The sequence below is a fragment of the Chenopodium album genome, chromosome 9 (genome assembly GCF_948465745.1).
Source record: "Chenopodium album chromosome 9, dcCheAlbu1.1, whole genome shotgun sequence".
In the NCBI taxonomy this organism is placed as follows: domain Eukaryota; kingdom Viridiplantae; phylum Streptophyta; class Magnoliopsida; order Caryophyllales; family Amaranthaceae; genus Chenopodium; species Chenopodium album.
Genome location: NC_137842.1, coordinates 69,155,970 through 69,173,696, shown reverse-complemented (window position 1 = coordinate 69,173,696; position 17,727 = coordinate 69,155,970). Strand labels below are relative to the sequence as shown.

Genomic DNA, 17,727 nt, shown 5'->3' with positions numbered 1-17,727 from the left:
ACATTAATAAAAAAAAAAAAAAAACACATAATAATCTACTTAACGAAATAAAAAACGTTTTTTTTTTTTTTTTTTTTTTTTTTTTTTTTTTTTTTTTTTGGGTGCAACAACTTCAAATTAAATGTGAAACGAGCGATAGATTAACTGCATCATCATACGTTAAATATGAAATTTAATGTATGGTTTTCTTCAATTCCTCAGCAAATGAAATACTCCCATGCAATGCAATGCAAAGCTAGTAGTAATCCTGTCGATATCCAACGAAGGCACCATCCTTTGTATCAAACACAGGATAATTAACCCCCGTAAAAGGCATTGGATAAGGAGGAGGAGGAGGAGTACTAGGAGTAGGAGTAGATGGAGCTTTCGCGGCGGCCTCCATCATCATGAGGCTATTACCTTGTTGGATAACATGCTTCTTAAGGTCTTCTAAGGAAGCTTTGAAACGCTCCAAATTTTCCAATGAAAGCTCCTCGATGGGAAGATCCATCATGGTCTCGGTCATCTCTTCGTTTCTCTTCTTTTCCATCTCCATTTGACGATTGATTAAGGTGAGTTCGAGGTTGAGATCGCAGACACCAGCACTGCTGCGATGGATCCCAACCCCAACCCCAACCCCAACCCCAAGGGGCGGTTTGATATCCTGATCAGAGGATGATGAGGATGGAGAATATTTTGAAAAATAATAGCGATTGGCTACCATCTCTACCGAAGGGTGGCCAAAAGAAAAGGCCTTTTTCCCTGGTGAGAAGACGATGATTGCAGCTTCTACACCACATAAGGTGCACAGCTCGCTAGCCTTTTTAAAAAGACCACAGCGGCGTTTGGAGAAGGTAACTTGTCGATTGCTATCCTTCTCCATTCGCTCCATTTTGATCTTTTGGCGGCCTCTAGTTTTTTTTGGAGGAGTAGGCTGACTAGCCATAGTGAAAGAAGGGAAATTGATTGTGAGAAGAAGAAAAAGTTGATAACAAGTGAATGAAGGGTTGATGAATGAATTGAATTGAGGAAATGAGAGCTCAAGGTGGGGTTATAAAAAGAATGGAAGATTGTGTAGGGCATATCAATATGATTTGTTTCCATATTTGTTTTATACAGAGTATTTCGATAATTACTAAAATTAGTATTTTCTCCATTCTTTTAATATTGCAACGTTTGTTCTTTAAACACTATCCCGTATTTACATTTTTTACCGTTCTATAATCAAAGAACTTAAAGTTTTAAATTTTACCATACTTTGGAAATTCTCTTAAGCAATATGTTTTTTTTTTATTTATTTTTTTTAACTTAAGCAGTATTATTAAAAAAGAGCAGTAAAAATATATTTTCATATCTAATTTTATAAAGGACGGTCTAACAAATAATACAATGGAACTTATATTAATGTTTTTAAAATTCGGATTAATTAGATTAAATCCATTAAAATTAATATTTTGTTCTCTTTCCCTTATTTTTATTACTTATTCTAATAAAATTCGGTTAAATTAGATTAGTTCAAATAAAAAAAATTCAGCCTAACTAGGTCATATTTTCTTTATTTCGTTTACTTCTTGCCATTTATCTTGAATGATGCATTTCTAAAAGTTATGAAAATTGAATATTTGAAAAATAAACGGTTTGTATTGAGAAAATATGTTTTCATTATATATTTTTTTTTCTTATACTTTCATTTACAATATAGGTTAAAGTTTAATCGAATTAAACAGCTAGATTATACCAGAACTTTAGAAAATTTAGACTAGAATACCTTGTTGGAGCAAAGAGAACAAAACCTAAATCACATAAATATATATGTGGTTTTTTAATTGAAAAGTTCACTTTGTATTTAAGTTTATACCAGCTTAATAACGAACTTATTTTTGTTTCACATAATTGTCTCATTTACTTTTCACATTGTTTTCATTATTTTTAAAATTGATACGCTATTTAATTTTAAAAAAATATCAGCCAATTAAAATATTTTAAATCAATTTAATTTTATTTAAAAAGTATTTCAGATATATAAAATAAGTTACCTCATCTAACAAATACAACAATTAGTTCAATTGTATTAAGTACTATACCATTTAGTTTAATTTCAACAGATTAATCACTTTCAATTAGTTTTATGATGAAAAAAAATCAATAAAGCCTGATTCTCTTCACCTTAAAAGATAATAGTCAATAAAATCATGTTGGTTTAGTAAAAATTATTTCTCTGATAAAAATAAATTTAGTTTAATAATATTAATTTTTAATCAGTGAAGATCAGTAAAATTAAAGACAAAATAAAATAAGAAATCAGTGAAAAAATATGTTTTAATCATTAAAAATAATTTCAATTCAACAAAAATAAGGTGAATAAAAAGATCCAAGTATAATTCATTTTCAATCCTAGGTCTTGCCAAATGTGAAACTTTATCCAACTAAGCTATCTCCAGCTGGCATCCTTATGTGCTGTCAGATCATGATTCAAAGTTACAATTTATTCGAATATTTTATGATTTCATACATAATAAGGAAAGATATTATTGCCATTTTGATGAATAAAGTAAAACAAATAGAATTGAACCATGTGTCCATTCTTTAAAAAAAATTATAATCTTCATATAAGGAAGCTAATAATGTTAAATTAGGATAAGTAAAATTTTAGAAAATGAATTTGAAACATGCATTAGGCCCTGTTCACTTCACCTTAAAAAAATATTACTTTGTATTAAGTAAAAATAATTTAGTTCATTCGGCTCAGTAAAATTATTTTCAGTTCTATAAAAATAATTTCAGTTCAATAAAAATAAGTTCAATTCAGTAAAATTCAATTATCTTAAAGAAGAACTATAATAGAAAATCAATAAAAATTATTTCAGTTTAGTAAAATTAATTTAAGTTCAGTAAAATAATTTAAGTTCATTAAATATAATTTTGTTTCAGTAAAAATAATTTCAATTCAGCAAAAATAAGGTGAAGTGAACGGGGCCAAATTATTCATTATGATTTATGGCATTTTTTTAAAGAAACTTTCTAGCAAATTATTAAGCACAAATTATTAGAACAACACATTAATACCTTTATTATGCATAATTTAAGTCATATTCTTTTCACCGTATTTTTGCTGACTTGAAATTATTCTAAATGATTAAAATTTATTCTTACTGATTTACTATTATATTTTTGTTTAAAGTTACTGATTTTAATTTAACTGAATTGAAATTATTTTTTGCTAAATTAAACTTACTTTTATGGCATGAAATTGATTTTACAAAATATTATTAATTTATGGTAAAAGATTGACGAACTTAATTAATATTTCATTATTTCATTATACCATTGATGGACTTAATATTTCATTATATACCCTTAAAATTTACAATTCATTTAAATTTTATTTTACAAAATATTATTCATTTTTTTTATCACAATTTGTAGACTAAATTAAGAGTTACAATTGATTTGAATTATTATTCATACTCAATGGTTTCTTATCATAGCTTGTAGACTAAATTCAAAGTTACAATTTATCTGAGTATCATGATCGTTTATATAAGGAGAAAATCCTCTTATATTATTGCCTATTGTTTAATAAAATAAGAATTAGCGCCTAGACTAAATTCAAAGTTACAATTGATTTGTAATATTATGATCTGATCTTCCTCATACTTAATTTTTTTTACAATTTGTATCACAACCTGTAGACTAAATTCAAAGTTACAATTGATATGTAATATTATGATCTGATCTTCCTCATACTCAATTTTTTTACAATTTGTATCACAGCCTGTAGACTAAATTCAAAGTTACAATTGATCTGAATTATTATTATTCATACTCAATGATACAGCCTGTAAACAAAATTCAAAGTTACAATTTATCATATCGTGATCATTCATACAATGAGAAAATCCTCTTATATTATTGATTATTGTTTAACAGAATAAGAATTAGCGCCTAGACTAAGGGTCTGTTCTCTTACGTTGAAATTCAGTTTAGTTCAGTGCAGTTCAGTTTAGTTCAGTTCAGTTCAGCTCAATTCAGTTCAGTTCAGTTCAGCTGAGTTCAGTCAATAAGAACAGGCCCTGACTTCAAAGTTACAATTGATCTGTAATATTATGATATGATCTTCCTCATACTCAATTTTTTTACAATTTGTAAACTAATTCATAAATACAGTCAACCTGAATTATCACGATCATTCATATGGAAAAATATCAATATTTGTTACACATTAGCACTTACTCCTTATCTTACATGTTCTCATCTCATCACGTTCTATCTTCATTTGCTCCATAATAGTATATAAAAAGTACTTTTTTGGGGAATACCTTTAAAAGTAAAACATATTAGTAGCGATATGAATACTCACTACATCATCCAATTCTCCGGCCATTAATTTATGCATAGAAAAGTTAGAACATTTTGAATTCTTATAAACTTCACATATATACAAATAACAAAAATTATAAAAATCTTATACTCTGAAACTACACATCGAGATAAATCTAACAATATTTCATATGACTATAATTATATATGTTAACGTTAGTTTTTCATCAAAGTTTAAAATGAGATAATGTTGGTCAAATAAGCTAATCTTGCTCACATAAGTTATTTACTAAACACAACCATAGAAAAAAAAAATTTAAAAATAAATCAAAATGAGATTATCAATATAAAACAAACGATTACAGAAATCAATAAGCTAATATTAGTCAAATAAACTAATTTTGCCCCGATAAACTATTTCCCCAACACAATCGATATGTTTCCCGCTTAATTTCCAAAACCACCCAAAAAATACGACAATTCCAGAAAATGTACTTGCCGGAGTTAACAGCCGACGATGAAATTTACAGAGACATGGTGACCTTCCTCACTTCCAACCACTCCGACCAACTTCGCTCTCTTATTCTCTCTCCTGATTCTCGCCTTCATTACCCTCTTTTCATCGAGTATACTCTCTCACTCTCACTCTCCTCGCTTATCCCCTTTTCTCTATCCTCTTTCATTTTATTAATTTCTTCCATTTCCAGTTTTGCAGAGCTTATGAACGATCATCTACAAGTTGCTCAGCTCATCTTCGCCAAACCCACCGATTATTTGCCCAAATTTAATTATGCCGCTGTTTCTGCTCAAGTAAGGATTTACTTCGAATTCCCAGAAAAATTCATCGAATTTAAGGCCTGAATTTGGCTGATTTTTGTAATTTGGGAGGTTAATTTATCTGGGTGTGCAATTGGAAGGGAGAATTTTATCTGGGTTTGTATTTTGAAGGTATATTTTTAATTTGGGATTCTGGGTTTTACGGTGCAGAGGTTGATTGTGAAGGATTCTGAAGGTGGTTCAACTTCCACTATTAAAGAAAATGTTCATGTTCGTGTAAATATACTGGGCTCTCCCCTTGAATCACCTGGTTTGTTTTTCCCTTATTTCGATTTTCGATTTCTTATTTTGGCTTATGTTCAATCTGTTGCATTTGGATATGTTTTCTGGCAAGTTACTAACTTTAAATGGTGAGGTGAGGTGACAATATAATGTTTGGTGGACTGCAACACGTTGCAAATTTGGAATGGCGAGCATGATTGATAGCGAAATAGATGTATTTTATGCAGTCATAAGTTCAATTTGATTGTTTTGTGTTGCAGTCATAAATAGGTTTTTGAATATGCTTATATTTTATGGGTTAAAGTTTTGTTGATATTGATTGTTTGGATGGTTGATTGTTGTGTTTGTGTGTAGAGACTTTTCCAAGCATAGGGAAGGTGAGGGTGCGGCATAGTAACATACTGCTGACCCTCAAAGGGACTGTCATACGATCAGGTGGAATCAAGACGATTGAAGGGGAAAGGAGATATGAATGTAGAAAATGCAAGAATGTTTTCCCGGTTTATCCTGAATTAGAAACCGGAAACATTATAAGGCCGCCATTGGCTTGCCTCTCAGACAAGTCCCAGGAATGTGAAGGCAACAAGTTTGTGCTTGTAGAAAACAGCACTAAATTCCATGATTACCAAGAAATCAAGATCCAAGAAAGCGCCCAGCTGTTGGGTGTTGGATCCATCCCACGTTCCATTCGTGTAATCTTGCAAAATGACCTTGTTGACATTGTTAAGGCTGGAGATGATGTGATTATAACTGGTGTTTTGACTGCAAAATGGTCTTCAGATTTGAAAGACGTTAGATGTGATCTTGAGCCTATTCTGGTTGCCAATCATGTGAGACAAACCAATAAGCTAAAATCTGAGATTGACATCCCTGATGACATTGTTGATAAATTCAAGATATTCTGGAAAAAATTCAGCGGTACCCCTTTGAAAGGGAGAAATGCAATTCTTAAGGCTATCTGTCCCCAGATTTTTGGTCTGTTCACTGTGAAGTTGGCAGTTGCATTAACCCTTATTGGCGGTGTGCAGCATGTTGATGCTTCTGGGACAAAGGTTAGAGGAGAATCCCATTTGCTTCTTGTGGGTGATCCTGGTACTGGAAAATCCCAATTCTTGAAATTTGCTGCTAAATTGAGCAACAGAGCTGTTATTACTACTGGACTAGGAAGCACAAGTGCTGGTTTGACTGTCACTGCCGTGAAAGATTCTGGTGAATGGATGCTAGAAGCCGGGGCACTTGTATTAGCCGATGGAGGGCTTTGCTGCATTGATGAATTTGACAGCATGAGGGAACATGACAGAGCCACCATACATGAAGCCATGGAACAACAAACAATAAGTATTGCAAAAGCTGGTCTTGTGACAACTCTTAGTACCAGAACCATTGTTTTTGGGGCGACAAATCCAAAGGGACAGTATGATCCCAGCCAACCTTTATCTGTCAATACTACACTTTCTGGTCCCTTACTGAGCAGATTTGATATAGTTTTGGTTCTATTGGACACCAAAAACCCCGAATGGGATAAAGTCGTTTCATCCCATATTCTTGCTGAGGAGGAACCAGGCAGAGTAAAAGATGCCGAAGATTTAACAAATAATTGGTCACTTTCTATGTTAAGGAGGTATATTAGTTATGTTAAAGGGAAATTTAGGCCAATACTTACTAAGGAAGCAGAGAGAGTAATTTCTGGTTACTACCAACTGCAAAGGAGATCAGGGACAGAAAATGCAGCGAGGATCACAGTGCGAATGTTAGAAAGTCTGATTCGACTAGCACAGGCTCATGCAAGGCTAATGTTCAGGAACGAGGTGACTCAGTTGGATGCCATTGCTGCTATCTTATGTATAGAATCGTCCATGACTACTTCAGCAATAGTTGATAGTGTTGGGAATGCTTTACATTCAAATTTCACAGAAAACCCAGATATTGAATATGCCAACCAGGAAAAGTTTATCCTTGAAAAACTGAAATTGGTAGATTAGTTTCCTGCAGTGAGGAGCTTAAATGGATGAATATTCTTATCACATTCACATGTATCAAGCAGGTTTATTTGCTGCTGTCTTGACTGTGATTACGTTGCTATCTACTTTCTCAACTTGTCTATACAGCACATTTTTTTTTAAAATGTATGCGCAAGCATGTAATTTCAATCGTTCAGGTGACATTTGTGCACCAGAAAACGCAGTTTTTAAGAGGGGGGCTGCAGATTCATGTTTCAGAGCTTGAACTGCTAATATTCTGAAAGCTATTTCTTCATTTAATTACAATTGTAATATTTTATCCTAATATAAGGTATAAGATGGAAGAATTGAGTTATAAGTAAATACTTCATAGGGTTTAAGCCTAGTTAATTCACGAATGCAAATTTAGTAGGGGGAGAAAAGACAACTCTCCTCTCATTACAATCGCTGCACTAATAACATTTGAAATTCTACATCAGGATTGCTTCATCTTTGTCAAACCTCCATCATTCAAGAAACTATGATCCAACTCTGACTAGACTCAAAAAGAATGTGGCTGGTATTTCCAGCAAATGTAACCGTCCGTATCCTGTGAAATGGGGCATTATACATGGGGGAAATTAAACCTCTTAACAAAACAGTAATGTTAGTAGAGACCTATTATCTTCCACCAAAATCCCCCGACAACAGTCCAGATGACAGCGTTTACGAGCGCCATAATGAAACCCATTTTAAATACATCAGGAAGGTCCACGTAGCCAGCTGTTAGAAGCAAATGCATTATTAGCCAAAGCCAGTGTCGCTTAAACAAAAATATACAAAGATTTAATGGAAGACTCTCACCTCCATAATATACTGCTGCTTGGCCACTGCTATAATGTGTAAGTGCTCCAAATAAGTTAGTATTGTATGCTAAGCCCAAAGCCGCCAACACACCAGGAACACCAGATGCTATATTCATGGCCAAGAAGGCAGAGTACAGTGCTCCAACATGGCCAGTTTGACTAGCAAATAGGTAATGGACGAAAAAGTATGCTGCCTGGAGGATACCAAATGCAGCAGGCCAGCTCAAATTCATCGTCTTCAAGCTCTTGGCAACACAACCAGACATCCAGGATACAATACCAAGGTTGGTCAACTGGCTAGCCATACCCACCAGCACAGCAAACCAGGCAAGAGTATCCCATGCAGACTTTTCATTCAAACAATCATCCCAATTCAATACTCCCAACAACAGGAGCACTGACAGTCCGAGCATAGCCGCAACAACACTTGAAACGCCAATTCGCTCCCTGCAAGAGAAGAAAAAAGCAAAATAATCATCACTCGAGGGTTAGTTTTTACAGCAAGCAGACAAAACCAAAAAAAATGTCCAAATGGTCCAACAGAAACCAGTAACATATGGAGTCCATGAACTTAATTTTATAGACCATTGTAAGTGCTGCTGGGATAAAAACAAAAAAACTTTGCTGGTAGATAAAAACAAGAATTTCGCCAGGGAGAAAAAATAATGAAATCCACCACTAATTTGTCTCCCACTATTTTACTTCAAGTCGTTTTAACAGTTATCAGAAACAGAACAATGACCACACAATAAAACTTTCTCCATCAAGCACAGGAATATCTGTGTGCAAAGTAGCATTTTTAATCATACAGAATCAAAGTAGAGTGCAACAACCATGTCAATGATACCACACGCAATACCACACAATATAGTGGTATAAGAAAAGGCAAAAGTTAAAAAACAAACCGATCATATTACTCACCCAAAGACCCAGAGCGAAACTGCAAGAAGCATTGTACCAACCATCACCCATTCATTTCTTGTGACAGGCCCCATATTCTTGAGCTTTTCAGCAGCTAAAGCAGGGGCTTCTGGGGTGTCTTTAAGTTCAGGAGGATAGAGCTTGTATAGAATAAGTGGAGTAAGCAAGAGTGCGACAAATGCTGGTACACTGGCAGTCTTAAGCCAAAAAACCCATGGAGATGCAATCTTCACACCAAGTTCCTCAGCTAATTTGAGACACAGCAGATTTTGAGCTGCAGCAGTTAGGAAAAGAGCACTAGAGTTACCGGCAGACTGTCATGCACACACAAGGAATCAATAGTTATAACATGTCCATCTCATGATTCCCATCTATCATGTACAAGTATATTTTAATTTACAGTAGATGGTTAAGAAAGTTAATTGACAAAAAAATAATACAATACTACATCTTATACATTTATGTTAATGGGGACAGGCTCCAGCTTGACAGTAAGAAAAAATAATTTCAAAAATTCAGTTATGTTTTTATCAAAATAATTCTTTAAAGTTTAAACCGACAACAGGAACTTAAATGTGTATACTGTACACTTGAATGCTATGAAGATTTTCACAGCATTTTTTTTTTCATATATAACCGACAAGAAATGATCCAGTTGCAAATGATAAGATTTATATAGAAATACTTGAAAAGTGAAACCTACTAAAAACCTTTGTAATGTTGTTTCTCCATTAGATAGTTTCCTTTGAGAGATAAAAATAGTAACGAGATGATATTAAGCTACACACCTTGCTAAGTTAAAGAAAAACAACATTAAGATTTTTCAGAAGAAAATATGCTGTCATGGTTCATGACTATAGATAAATAACATGAATATTTTCTTTCACCTAGAATTCTCCACATCCAACCATTGATACAATAAGCTATTGCTGCTATGAATGATCAGAATTCTCTCTATAGCTAAGGCAGTAAGGCCACCAACTACTAACAAGTAGCAATTTTACATATTACATCTCCAATAATGCTTTGGTCATCTTCTAGCCGGTGGAACATCGAAGCTCCAACTCCTAAGGAGATCAAAGTAGACCAACTATGTAATGACCATCAACAATGAAAAGGTATGAATATGTAGATGGTTGGGGTTCTAACTCCTAAGGAAACCAAAGTAGATCAGCTATGTAACGACCATCAATGAAAGGCACTAACTACTAACAATGATTAGGTATGAAGATGTAGATGTTTGGGTTCCCAACTCCTAAGGAAACCAAATCAGATCAACTATTGGGGACCATCAACAATTAAAAAAAATCCTTGAAGCGTATCATATTTCATAATAGTCTGCAGAATACGAGAGGTGAAACAACATTGGGAACATATTTATTGTCATTGAAGACATTGACACTGAGAAACCAAAAGATTCACTCACATTAATTAAAAATCTGATGTATGTCAGTAACAAAAAAGAAAACAAAGAAAGAAGAAAATATATATATAACAGTTTAAGTGTATTGATATAGCAAATTAATAACCACCAATCTTTACATAGGACTAAAACAAGATAAAAAACAGCCTAGAACACCACAGTTCACAAATAGTCCAATTGAACCAGGACATGCAAACGGGGAAAGCATAGCTACATCTTAGAGATGTATAAGCAAAACCTCTCATGAACAAAGCTCATATTTCCACTCACCATCTACCATTCAGATTACAATAATAAAACTGTATATGGTAGTTGATCAGAGGAGAGCTGAGTTATTATGAACACCCCATATTCAAGCTGTCATTAAGTAATAGCATATGTAGAATCTAATGAGCTCTAGTACCTCAACATTGATGGTCTAGCACAAAAAAAGAAAGCTGACCAAAAGCTATCAATAACTATATACTAAAAGACACACCAGCAATGACACGTGTCAATTTCTGGTGTGTCCTTAGTATTTTTGTTTTTTTTTTTAAAAAAACAATCCTTTTATAAAACTTTTATATTTAAGGAAATTATTATATACAATAATAATTGTCATAATTAACCATATAAAATAATTAAAGATCTTTTACATTCTATAGCTGGGTTCACAACTATTATAGGTATGCGTTTTGGCAACATTGCCATATAATTATTTTGAAAATGCAATCTTTGTGAATTTTTTTTAAGAATATATAATCTTAAGAATATATTGGACAAGAATAATTACTAAATTAGGAAGAAAAAAAAACCTAATAATTTATACATACTTCTTTGATTAATTGTAAAAAATTAAAAGGATACATCAATTTTGTCTTTGAAAAATTAAAATGATGGGCATCAAATTAGTCGATAAAATGAATGTTAGCAAATGATTATAAAAACGTTCGCTAATTACCGACTGTTTTTAAAATCAGTCATTCAACATATATAAATTTAATATACTCATTCGACTAAAGTACTAAACAACTCTTTAACGTGGTATTAATACAAGTATTTAAATATTTTTGTAAAGACATGATATAAGAAGAAAATAACTATTTTTTGGTAAAAAATTGCTCACGATAGTTTTAGAAATTTTTTAATCAAAAATAACATTATTTAATGATGAAAATTACGATATACCGTGCATGGCACGGGACCTAACCTAGTACTTTTAATAACCTAGTTTCAGGATCATGTTACCTAAATTACGGAATTATTTTCTGTGCAGAACAGGTACCAGAAGATTTGCCTCCTAGTTATCTTTTTAAAAGAGTATCAATGTATGAGCCACATACCAATTCACATGTTTAAATTAGGCAGCACTATTCACTATTCAGGATTATTGAACCACATAAAGTTTCTCCAAAATAAATCAGCAATCCCTCCTTAAGAAAGAAACTCATTGTCAACATTCATAGACATTGTATAAAGCTCGAGTCAGTCTTCCAAAATTGCATCCAACTTCTCCAACAAATCTTAATTCGTCACCCAAACAACATAATAGCAAGCTAAAAGTGTTTCTTTCGATCAAATATGCCAGATGATAAAGTTTACCATAATAACACAAATACTCCGAAACCCACCTTCTACAACAACCATTAATCAAGACTAAAACTTTATCAAACTTCATCAACCCAACTACTTTCCCATACTTAAATCTCATAAACCTATCTATTCTCAGCATATTCCTCAATCAAACCAAACCAAATAAAAGCTCAATGTAGCTGCAATCTCCAATTAAATCATATAAATTCTACAATCGATAATATCCAATCTCCTAAACCACATTGTTTAACATTACATCAAAACCAAACCAATCAATCCATTGAACAAGACTTAGGCATCACTAAGCTTAACACCAATTATCAAGATCCACAAACAATCACAAAATACGAATTTGAACCAATAAAATTGAGTTGACCAAAACAATCAAACCTGAAATTGAGTCATAATAAGGTAAGACCCAAGCTTCTTCCTAGACTCCCCACCAGGCAAACTCCCGGAAGAAAGCGAAAGCGACTTAATAATCGGCAAAAAAATGCCCCCAGCTCTAGCCGTAGTAGACGGCATAGCAGGAGCAACAAGAGCTTCAGAAATAGCAAGTCCATAAGACAAACCCAAAGTACTCTTCCCCAACCACTTAACGAAGTAAGTAGCAATGCGATCACCGAGCCCGGTTTTGACGAATCCTCGAGCGAAGAAGAAGGAGATGACAATAAGCCAGATCACTTCGTTGGTAAACGCGCAGAACGCGGTGGGGAATGGGAGTGTTTTCGTGACGACGGAGGCGGTGACTCCGAGGAAAGCCCAGGCTCCGACGGGGAGAGGACTGAGGACAAGTCCGGCGACTGTGGAGAGGAAAATGGCGAGGAGTTGCCATGCTTGGAGGGTTAGTTCTGCTGGTTTAGGGATTGCGAAACGGAGGATGAGTCCGATTGAGATTGAGATTATGAAGGGGATGAGTTTTGCGCCGGTTGGAGGTGGTGGTGCGGTGGTTTTGGCGGCGGAGGAGGGTGGTGGTGCGGGTGTGGAGGAGGAGGATGCGGCGGCGTTGAGGGGTTTGATGGCGAAGAGGGGTTTGGAGGAGAGAGAAAGTGAGAGGGGTCGGCGGTGGTGGAGGGAGGTGGTGGTGGTGGTGGAGCGGAGGAATGCGGTGGTTTTGGTGGTGGTGGTGGTGGTGGAGGAGAGAGAGAGAGTGGGGTGGAGGAATAAGCTCTCCATTTTTTGTGAAGGGAGAGGAGAGAGAAAGATGCGGAGGGAACGATGTGAGGAAGGAGGGAAATCAGAAATGGAAGGCCGTAAAATGTTACTTAAAAAAATAAAAAAAAAATGGAAAAGATTTGAGTGGGATTAATGTGAGAATGCCAGGTGTCGTGAATGTGGAGTTGGGAAGGGGTATGTGACGATTTAGGACATGTTTGGGATGTTTTTATTGAAGTGTATTTTTGTTGGTTTTGTGAAATAGTGACGCTTGAGTTGTTCAAAGGGGGGGTTTTATATGATTTAAAGGTATGAAGTACTAGACAATTTTAATGATTTGGAAACCATGAATTTATGGTACATAAGTTTCGGTTATAGTTGGTTATGATTCTTGCGTTAGGTTTCGTCCATAAATTTATATACAACTACGAGTAATAAAGGAAGATATGTATGCAATTGTACAATTGATAAAAATATTTTGAGAAATTGAGGATTTGGGTATTAGAGTTTGGACAATGGTTATTGAAAGTTAGTTTTCTGAATTATTGGGCAAATTTGTGTATTACTTTTAAATTTTAGTTATTGCTCTTGTTGATTTGATAATGTAGGAAGTTATGTATTTCTAAAAATAACATTTACATGGTAGATTGATTTTGTAGGAATATGTATATTGAATAGTAATAACAATAATGGATAAAATATGACTAATAAATTTTCATTGGTAAGTCTCTTCCTAGAAAAATCATTGAGAAAAAGGAAAGTGGAAATGAAAGAAATGATGGACAAGACATAAGAAGATAGAAGGTGATGTTTAAAAAACAAGAAAGAACAGAGAAGAAAAGCACTACTAGTGAATAAAACCCGGCCTCTATTTTCTTTTTTTTAGTGAAAAAGAAAACCTCTAATTATCTATTTTAATTTTATGTGGAAGATATTAACAGGAAAAAAAAAAAAAAAAAAAAAGCACTACTAGTCTACTAGTGAGTACTGAGTAGTGATGAAATAGCAGATGATATGTGGGTCTAACTTTGTAGCCCATTGATAAAATGGACAGCCCAATTTCTGAAGGTGATGCTAACATAGTTAGTTAGTTAGTTATACTCCTACTTCATCATATAAAATACAAGTAAAGCATTTATATATACTACCTCCGTTACAAGTTTTGTACAATAATTAGACATTTTCCCTTTCTGTTTTATGTCAAATCGTTGTACATAACATGTAACGAAGGTAGTATATTAGTATATATATAGTCTAAACTCAAATGGAACAACTACTCTATTGAATTGAAAGTTGAAACTGTACAAGGATCAACCCAACTATAGTCAGTGAGTACTAGTATACACTATGGAGTGAGGGGAAATTAATAAGAGATCACACACGACTAACTCAAAGTATCAACACAAATTGACTCAAATACTTTATATTGCTTCTCAAATTATTGCCCTTGATAGTGTAAACCTTTTGTGTGAGAGTGAAATAGTTGGTGGAAAGCCCATATTACATAAATTGTACTAGTACGAGTTAGGTAATACGAAGTATGAAATTTTTAGTTGAGGTATCAAGACAATTACATGAATAAAACTCACTAAAATAATAATGTAAGTGAATCTGACATAAAGACCATTTCATTGTAAAAAATTATTTAAAGCTTATAATAAAAAGTAAAGATCATATTTTGATTTTCCCTTTGTTGTATTTCCCTCATTACATGCGTTAATGTACGTACCTTATACTATGAATTATCACTGCGACAATTGTACACTAGATGACATAGAAAGGGAGGCATCAAACCAATGCAATATGCAACACAACACTGAACACTACATGTTCATTTTACGTACATACCTGCAATTGTGACATACTTAGATAAGACCCGATTTTCTTAGCCGATTTCTTATCAAATGGCATACTTCCATTATTCACCGAAACCGATTTTATTACCGGGCCAAACACACCCCCGGCTCGAGCCGTCGAGCTCGGTATAGCCGGGCTAACTAAAGCCTCACTCAGCACCAAACCGTAAGCCAAACCGATAGTCTTTCGACCCATCCACTTTATAAAATACGTTGCAACTCGATCTCCTAGTCCGGTTTTTATAAACCCACGTGAGAAAAAAAATGCAACGACTATCAACCATATTACTTCATTTGTCATAGCACTGAAAGCCTCTTCAAACGACAACGTTTTGGTGATCAATGTCACTGTTAAACATACAAATGCCCATGCTCCGACCGGTAACGGAGCGTAAACTAGACCGGTGATTGTGGTGAGGAAAATGGAGAGAAGTGTCCATGCACGAGTTGTGACTTTGTCCGGTTTAGGGACGGCGAACCGAAGGATTAGACCGGTTGTGAGAGCGAATATGAGAGGGATGGGTTTGACTCCATGCCAATGGAACCGGGTTCGGAACCGGGAGATTAGTCGGGTTGGGAACAGGGGTATTTATGGAATTTGGTTCGTTGTTGTTGTTAACGAAGGAAGAATGTTGTTGGGATACTTCCATGTTTTGAGCCATTGATGGAGAATGATTCTAGGAAAGAGAAAAAAATAATGGAAGATAAGAGGAAGTGTTGGTGATTGTCAACTTTTTTTTCGCCTAAGGAAAATGACAATAATAAGTGGATTTTTTCTTTTGAGAAATGTCTTAGAGTTTTGGCTTAGATCATAGAGTAATTAGAGGCATTTGAATTATATTGTGTCACAACTAATTGATGAGAATTTTGAGCTATCATGGGAGTGTGAGTGAGTTACTAAATTCTCTATTCTCTCGGAGATTTACACTCTCACTTCTTTCAGTCAACATATCGTTTTATCATTTCTAATGTTTAATTCGTATTAACGAAAGAAAAACATATTTCATATGTAGAAAGTAATTTTCTAAAAAAACATTAGAAAATAGGAAATCATAGAGTGAAAAAAAGTGGAACTAAAAGGAAGGAGATGCATAAAACTCTATAATCCACACTTTTTGAGGAAATTTTGAGGTTTCGGGCCCAATGGCAAATAGTGTTGAGATCCTAGGGGATATATCTCGAGGTCATATAATGTCGTTTGAAACCATAATATGATCATTATATGTTGTCATAAACGTACGTGGTAGGCTTGAGTTACGAAATCAATGCAAGTTGTGAACGGGTAAAATGACCGTTTAAGGGCATATTGGATGGTTCCACCGACCCAATTGGACACCCGGAGGGTTTTAGGGACCATGGTAAAGATTTCGGCAATTTTATTTCCTGACGAAAAAAGGTAAAAAAATTACAAAATTGAAGGCTATATCCAAGCTTTTTAAGGAAATTTTGAGGTTTTTGGCCCGGTAGCGAAAATCCTTGAGACCCTAAGGGATACATCTCGGGGTCATATAATGTCGTTTGAAACCATATATGATCATTATATGTTGTCATGAACGTCCGTGGTAGGCTTGAGTTTACGAAATCGGTGCAAGTTGTTAACGGGTAAAATGACCGTTTCAGGACATATTGGATTATTCCACCGACCCAATTGGACTCCCGGAGGGTATTAGGGACCATGGTAAACATCTCGGCAATTTTTATTTCCGAGCAAAAAAAGGTCAAAAAATTACAAAATTGACACTACTAGAAAACTGCTGTTTTCCGACGGAAAAAATCCCTTGAAAACACCTTGTTTTCCGTCGGAGAACCCGTTTCCGACGGAATTTTGTCGAAAACCGTCGTCGGAACACCCTTCGTAGGAAAATCGACCTTTTCCGACGAAATTTCCGTCGGAAACACTTTTTTGATGGAATTTCCGACGGAATCTTTTTGTCGCAAGTGATTTTCAGGCACTAGAAAAGTCCGTCAGAAATTTCCGACGGACACAAATCCGCCGGAAAATTCCGACGGAATTTCCTTCGGAAACTGATTTATAGAATTTAAAAAAAAACGTCGCGCCACCACCGGCGCGGCGCATCACCACCTCAAAACACCACAAGCCCTTAACTAACCCTAAGCCCAGACCGTCACTCCCCAAACTAACCAAGATCTAGCCACCACCAGTCCACCACCACCGAGCCCTAGCCCAGAACCACCCAAATCAGCCACCGTCACCGAACCCTAGCCCAAAACCACCCAAATTAGCCACTACCACCGAACCCTAACCCAGAACCACCCAAATCAGCCACCATCACCGAACCCTAGCCCAGAACCACCCAAATTAGCCACTATCACCGAACCCTAACCTAGAACCACCCAAATCACCCACCACCTTAACCGACCCCTCAACCCGAAACCCGAAAAAAAAACTGAAAAATTAAGATAAAATACAGAAAAAAAAAAACTAAAAACAAAAGTTAAAACTTTGTAGATCTACTACACTTACCACAACAATTCGACCACAATCAACCAAATTTAGTCTTGAATTTGGGTATATACGGTCAAGTTCGACCATTAAAACGCTAGATCTAGCAGTTTCATGGTCGAACTTGACCTTAAAACCATGAATTTCCTCCTTAAACCATGAATTTGCTCCT

General features: G+C 34.8%; 3 protein-coding genes across 4 annotated transcripts; 1 reads left to right on the top strand and 2 right to left on the bottom strand.

The window, feature by feature from the left end:
- Positions 1-235: 235 nt before the first annotated feature.
- On the bottom strand, positions 236-979 carry LOC145558080 (agamous-like MADS-box protein AGL62). The gene has a single exon (XM_081619230.1). It carries the CDS (start codon positions 923-925, stop codon positions 236-238), a length of 690 nt encoding a protein of 229 aa, XP_081475356.1. The 5' UTR covers positions 926-979.
- Positions 980-4,522: 3,543 nt separating this feature from the next.
- Positions 4,523-7,557, top strand: LOC145559015 (putative DNA helicase MCM9). The gene is made up of 4 exons (XM_081620412.1): positions 4,523-4,925; positions 5,007-5,109; positions 5,287-5,386; positions 5,713-7,557. The coding sequence occupies exons 1-4, from the start codon at positions 4,789-4,791 to the stop codon at positions 7,338-7,340; spliced, it is 1,968 nt and encodes a 655-aa protein (XP_081476538.1). The 5' UTR covers positions 4,523-4,788; the 3' UTR covers positions 7,341-7,557.
- A 271-nt stretch (positions 7,558-7,828) lies between these two features.
- Positions 7,829-15,791, bottom strand: LOC145559016 (dicarboxylate transporter 2, chloroplastic). 2 transcript variants are annotated; one of them, XM_081620414.1, is made up of 4 exons: positions 15,084-15,791; positions 9,086-9,399; positions 8,163-8,611; positions 7,829-8,081 (listed from the first exon to the last, which is right to left on the bottom strand). In XM_081620414.1, exons 1-4 carry the CDS (start codon positions 15,390-15,392, stop codon positions 7,966-7,968), a joined length of 1,188 nt encoding a protein of 395 aa, XP_081476540.1. In that variant the 5' UTR covers positions 15,393-15,791; the 3' UTR covers positions 7,829-7,965. The 2 variants fall into 2 exon arrangements, with proteins under 2 accessions (XP_081476540.1, XP_081476539.1); XM_081620413.1 differs by lacking the exon at positions 15,084-15,791 and adding an exon at positions 12,471-13,331.
- Between the last annotated feature and the right edge of the window lie 1,936 nt (positions 15,792-17,727).

Coding starts and splice junctions, on each gene's coding strand:
- LOC145559015 (XM_081620412.1), top strand. CDS start 4,789: ATGTACTTGCCGGAGTTAACAGCCGACGATGAAATTTACAGAGACATG. Junction 4,926..5,006: donor CATTACCCTCTTTTCATCGA/GTATACTCTCTC, acceptor TTCCATTTCCAG/TTTTGCAGAGCTTATGAACG. Junction 5,387..5,712: donor CTCTCCCCTTGAATCACCTG/GTTTGTTTTTCC, acceptor GTTTGTGTGTAG/AGACTTTTCCAAGCATAGGG.
- LOC145558080 (XM_081619230.1), bottom strand. CDS start 925: ATGGCTAGTCAGCCTACTCCTCCAAAAAAAACTAGAGGCCGCCAAAAG.
- LOC145559016 (XM_081620413.1), bottom strand. CDS start 13,256: ATGGAGAGCTTATTCCTCCACCCCACTCTCTCTCTCTCCTCCACCACC. Junction 9,400..12,470: donor TTATTATGACTCAATTTCAG/GTTTGATTGTTT, acceptor TGTGCATGACAG/TCTGCCGGTAACTCTAGTGC. Junction 8,612..9,085: donor GTTTCGCTCTGGGTCTTTGG/GTGAGTAATATG, acceptor CTTCTCTTGCAG/GGAGCGAATTGGCGTTTCAA.